We start from the raw sequence: 6030 nt of genomic DNA on the forward strand, positions 1-6030 counted from the left end.
TTTTAATACATGCAAGTGCCAAAAATTGAGCGTAACAACTTTCCAATAGAGTCCGCTTTTACTGACCCGGGAGGTCCAGAAGTAAAATTCGCACCCTTTGAAGATACAACAATCACTATCACACCACCACTCACACCTCCCAGATTTCAGCCTTAGTTTGGTTTGTCTTTGAAAAACAGTTTTTAAAAAACAAATTTTTAAAATTTATTTAGTTGAAAACTTTATAAAAAAAAAATTTAAGTTATTTTTCTTTTTATACCTCTCTTTTTCTCTCATATCTTAGGCCTTTTTTTTATTAAGTGAATTAAAAGTTATTTTTTAACTTTTATCTTATTTTAAGTCACATCATTTCTCACATTTTTTTAGAAAAAATATAGAAAAGTTAAAAACTAGATTTTAATCATCTTTCCAAAAGTATCCCTTAGAACATCTCCAACGGAGCATTATTTTTTTTCATAAAATTTGAGAAAAAATTTCATTTGATATTAAGGTTAGGTTTGGCATAACCTATATAATCCATCTTTTTATCTTTTTTTCATCACATCACTTCTCTACTTTTCTACACATCTTTTCGTAAAAAGATAAAAAGTGCACTTTTTAGGACACCCAAAACCAACCCTAAGTGTTCCAATGAAGATTTTGGAGTTGTATCATAACACCAGTCAATTAGGCAGATGATCGGGGGCGGATGTCCAGCCGGTTGAATGACCAGTATAATTTTTTATTTTTATTTTTATTTTTGCCTTGAGATGATTGACCGAGTAGTGTAATTTTTTCACAAATTTTTACTTTGAGGTAGTCATCCGAAAAGACATTTGGGGGGACATTCGGCAACGACAATGAATAGTGATTTGACGAAAAACACATTTATCCTCAGTTTAATGAAAAAAAAGTGAAATTCTTAATTTGATACCTATTTGATACAATCGTTGGAGTAAGAAAAAAACTCAATTTTCATCAAATTTAAATTTGATGAAAGATTTGAGTAATCATTAGAGATGGTCTTACACATTAATCAATTATTTTTTCTCACAAATTTATTCAAATTCAAAAGAAAATTAAATCATTTCAATCTCTAAAATTACAAAATTATTTTGAAAATATACGATCCAAAATTACAAAATTATTTTGAAAATATACTATCCAATAAATTTTTAAATTTTATAAATTCTTTTCAAAAAAATTATTTTCCAAAATTAAACACCCATTGATTTCAGATTTAGCCTGTCATCCTAAAGAATGACAAGGCTGTCATGTTACCCACTCTCCGAGAAGAAAACGAACTAAAGAGCCGAAGAGATATGACGGAATGTGACCCATTTTAAGCGCTGAATTCGAGCGTACACCCTCTCTCTCTCTCTCTCTCTCTCTCCTGGCTATACTGCAGAAAAAGCAGAGGACTCTGTTTCTCTCTCTCTCTCACTCTCTCTCTCTCTCTATACGTATATATCGTTCACTCTGTTCTGTATATATATAGCCTTTTCGTCGGAAGCACCACCGGAACTCACGTAAGCACATTCCCTTATACACATCAGCCAACCAAGAGAGACAGAGAGAGAGGGGGTTGAAATCTCGTCCTTAGCCCTTTTCTTCTCCTCCGCGTGCCCTCCTTTTCCGCCACTGTCAGATCCTCTTTCTCTCTCTCTCTCTCTAATCTTTTGTCCTCCACTCTGCTCTCCATTTTTGTTCTCTCTTTCTTTTTTCTTTGTTCTTTGTTCTTTGTTCTTAGTCTCTCTCTAGGCTCTAGTTTTTCCGTAACGATCTTTGTTTGGTTTTGGGTTTGGGTTTGGTTCTTGCTCTGTTTTATAGACAAAATCGAACAGGAAATGCACTGATGGACAAGCTTGGTTTCTTAAAACTGAACAGTAAGCTCTTCTTCTTCTTTGTTGAAGAAACAAGTAATGCAATTGTAGTTTGTTGCTTTCTCTCTCTCTCTCTCTCTGTGTATTATATATCTATGTTTCTGTTTGAAGGGTTACTCTTTGGCTTAACTTATCTTTCTTTTGATGGCAAGAGCATTGACCACAAAAAGACGGACACTGTTTTTTCACTTTTAAAATGTTATTGGATGGAAACCCAATAATTTCTAAGGTTTCTCTAAGCATATTGTGGAAATTATTTGCTTTTTTATTACTATTGAGATGCTAAAAACCGTACGGACTGACTGGTGATTATTATTATTTGCTTTTTGATTATTATTACTATTATTTGCTTTTGGGTTAATCACATCTCTGAGTTTTAATTCTAAAAAAATATGGTACTTAACTACCTCTGTAATATAGAATTTGGTAGTGAAGTTGCTTTAAAGTATGAGTCAATGTAGTCAATCGTAACATGGTTCAATTTTATAGATTGTAGACAGATCAAGAGCTTGTTTGGGAAGTTGGTTACTTCAGTTAGTTTTTTAATTTTTAATTTTAATTTTTTTTCTGGGGTGTTATTTGAAAAGTTGTGTTTGGAAGATGGTTGTTTTTTTATATTTTAAAGTTGATTTGATGAGGGTGATAAAAAAAAAGTAAAATGATTATAATTTGGATATCACATCTTGTATTCTTCTTTCCAAACAGGGCCCAAATGCTTCAAAGTGTGAGTCAATGTAGTCAATCTTATCATGGTTTAACTTGATAGATTGCAGACAGATCAAATTTTCTTGACGTTTTGTGTATTCTCTGCTCTTTATTTTCTTCTTGTTTTAATTTTTTTTTCTCGAATTATTTAGGAGACCCTTCTTGTTGATCTTGGCACCAAGTTGTATATCAATGCCTACAGGGTAAAGTTTTAAATATTGGCCAATACATATTTGGATTTTGGGCGTCTCATACTATTATTTGCTGATAATATTGTCCAATACCATTATTTAAAATCATGCTCGAAGGCTTCCATCTTGAATTTTCTGTTGAAGCTAAAAATTCAGCTTGTTTTCTACTGAAAACTGAATAAAGTGAATGCTATGAAAATGTGTACTTTTTTAGGTATGGTTTTCTTACTTTTGAGTGAGTGCTTTTCATGTTAAAAGTGAACCAAAGGGATCATCTTTAATCGGATGTTGAATCCCAAAATTCATTTTCAAACTTATTGGGATTATGGGAGGGAGAAAGAAGGAAAGGGTAATGGGGGAAAACAAAAGGGAAGGGAAAAGTTGAGAGAAAAAGAAACCTGTTTGTATTTGTGAATAATTTTTGAAAAATAATTTTCTGGGAAGAGTTTATAAATTTTGAAAATTTGTTTGGTGATATGTTTTGAAAATTGTTTTGAATTTTTCAAGTTTGGGATGATTTAATTTTTTATTATTATTATCTTTTTTGTTGTTGAATAGATGGTGTGAGAAAAAACGTGATTAATTGATGTGTGTTAGAGAAGTGATTTTGGATTTTTGTTTTTCTTTTTTTTGTCAAAAATTTTCAACTAAACAAATTTTTAAAATTTTTTCTCAAAAATTATCTCTCAAGTGACAAACTAAACAAGGCCTTTGGGCTTGTTTGGTTTGTTTATGAGAGACTTGTTCTTCAAAAAAAAATTTCAAAATTTTGTTTGGTTCGCGATTTTTCTAAAAAAATTTCTAAAATCACTCTCTCTCCTACACATCAATCAATTACTTTTTTTTTCTTTTCTCTCCTTCTTAATCACTTTTTTTTTTACACACATCTATTCAGTTACAACAAAATATCAAATCATTCTAAATTTCCAAACTCCAAAACTACTTTTAAAATATACAATCAAACAAACCAAATTTTTTTTAAACTATCTCTCCATTTTTTTTTGAAATTCACTCTCTCAAAAACAAACCAAACACACCCTTCATATCTCACTCACTTTTGTCTTCTTTTTTTCTTTTTCTTTGCAAATCACTCCATAATTTAGGATCCAAACATAACTTTTAGAATACATCTATTTGTTTGATATGAACGATCCTATATTTGAGGAATTGAAGATCCATTAAGTTAATTGCGTAAAGTTCTCTGCTGAAGGAGTTTGGTGAATTTCATGATCTCATTGTTTAGGCCCATGTATGTATACATTTATGGGAAAATTCATATTGATTTGATAATTCTAGTTATCTAATTTAGCATAAAAAATATAAAAATAGACAAGTGTGATTTTGAGAACTTGCTACAAGACACATATGATGAAATCATGTGGTTAGGATCATCCGATCTTCCTGTGCAGTATTGTATCTTATTTTAATTTACTTTTGGTCGCCATTTCGTCGAGAGTTCTATATGTAAGATGGAAAAGTTACTTTCTTTTTGGCTCATCATTAGAAATCTAGCATTTTTGTTTCAAAGACCAATTTTTTGATAATTTGAGCTTCTTGATCTGGCCATTATGCCATGAAATCTTCAATTCTATCCTACATTGATTTTTTTTTTTTGTTTCCATACTTGTTATCAGATACGCTATGACGAGTTTGAGGCAATGGGCATCGGTGTCTGCACCTGGAAATGAAGGAGAGGCAGCGGTGGCGACCTGAAGAGGATGCTCTGTTGCGTGCGTATGTAAAACAGTATGGACCAAGGGAGTGGAACCTTGTGTCACAGCGCATGAACACGCCTCTTGACAGAGACGCCAAATCCTGTTTGGAGAGGTGGAAAAACTATCTCAAACCGGGCATCAAGAAAGGTTCCCTCACCGAAGAAGAGCAACGCCTCGTCATCCGTCTTCAGGCCAAACACGGCAACAAATGGAAAAAAATTGCAGCTGAAGTCCCTGGCCGAACTGCCAAGAGACTCGGTAAGTGGTGGGAAGTTTTTAAAGAGAAGCAACAGAGAGAACAGAAGGACAACAACAAGGTTGTGGACCCGGCCGAAGAGGGCAAGTACGACCGGATTCTAGAGACATTCGCGGAGAAGTTGGTGAAAGAACGCCCTGCCCCAACATTCCTCATGGCGACTTCAAACGGAGGGTTTCTTCACCCCGACCCACCCACTCCTCCACCGCCAAATTTACTTCCTCCATGGCTTTCCAATTCTAGTACTGCCTCCAATGTACGGCCACCCTCTCCTTCTGTAACACTTTCTCTTTCTCCGGCAACTGTTGCCCCCCCGCCTGCAATTCCTTGGCTGCAGCCTGATAGAGGACCCGACAATAACCATCGTGTGTTGGGCAATTTGCCACCGCATGGGTCAACACCGCCTCCTTGTGGTGAGAACTTGCTGATTTCTGAACTTACCGAATGCTGCAGAGAATTGGAAGAAGGGCACCGTGCTTTGGTGGCACACAAAAAGGAAGTGGCGTGGAGGTTAAAGAGGGTGGAGTTACAACTGGAATCAGAGAAGGCTTGTCGGAGGCGAGAGAAAATGGAGGAGATAGAGTCGAAAGTAAGGGCTCTTATGGAAGAACAGAAGGCTGCACTGGATAGGATTGAAGCGGAATACAGAGAACAGTTAGTGGGACTGAGGAGGGATGCAGAAGCCAAGGAACAGAAATTGGCTGAGCAGTGGGCTGGAAAGCACGTGCGACTCACGAAGTTTCTTGAGCAGATGGGGTGCCGGTCCAGGCATTCAGAGCCCAATGGCCGGTGAGTTGACATTCATGGTTTGGCATAGTTGTATTATCAGGACTGGCCTTTTTATTTTTTTGGCTCTTTTTTACTTTTAAGTCTATTTTCAAACGATATGTTAACTTGGTGTTCAAAAAAAAAAAAAAAAAAAAATTTAACTTATCTATTATAGGTGTATATTTTACAAGTAGTGTCTACTTGTCGCCTAAATCATCTGTCTTTCTGTTTTGTTGGAGTGAGAGCATGTGCGTGCTTTTCCAGTGCAAAATGATCGTTTGTTCTCGGATCTTAAAACCTTCTTACTGTGTTTAGCAGTGGAAGTAATTGGAGGTGAAATTATTCCGATTGTTAGCAAGGCATGACATTGTGTATGATTAAAGCCAGTTATCGTGTTTGAGAAGTCTTTGGGTAATGATATGTATATATAGTGATGTTTGGGGGAAATTTTCTCATGATAGAGATAGGCAAAGAAGGTTTTTGCATACGGTGAACTCAAATCAACCACCGTTTGTGCTACATGGCCGGTGGTT

At 35.2% G+C, this 6030-nt stretch overlaps 1 protein-coding gene across 1 annotated transcript; it reads left to right on the plus strand.

The window, feature by feature from the left end:
• Nucleotides 1–1306: 1306 nt before the first annotated feature.
• On the plus strand, nt 1307–5687 carry LOC114257882 (transcription factor AS1). Its single transcript, XM_028197705.2, has 2 exons — nt 1307–1865; nt 4393–5687. Exon 2 carries the CDS (start codon nt 4443–4445, stop codon nt 5520–5522), a length of 1080 nt encoding a protein of 359 aa, XP_028053506.1. The 5' UTR covers nt 1307–1865; nt 4393–4442; the 3' UTR covers nt 5523–5687.
• The last annotated feature ends 343 nt before the right edge of the window (nt 5688–6030 follow it).

This window comes from Camellia sinensis, chromosome 10 (assembly GCF_055761805.1).
Source record: "Camellia sinensis isolate YWXY chromosome 10, ASM5576180v1, whole genome shotgun sequence".
NCBI classification, from domain to species: Eukaryota; Viridiplantae; Streptophyta; class Magnoliopsida; order Ericales; family Theaceae; genus Camellia; species Camellia sinensis.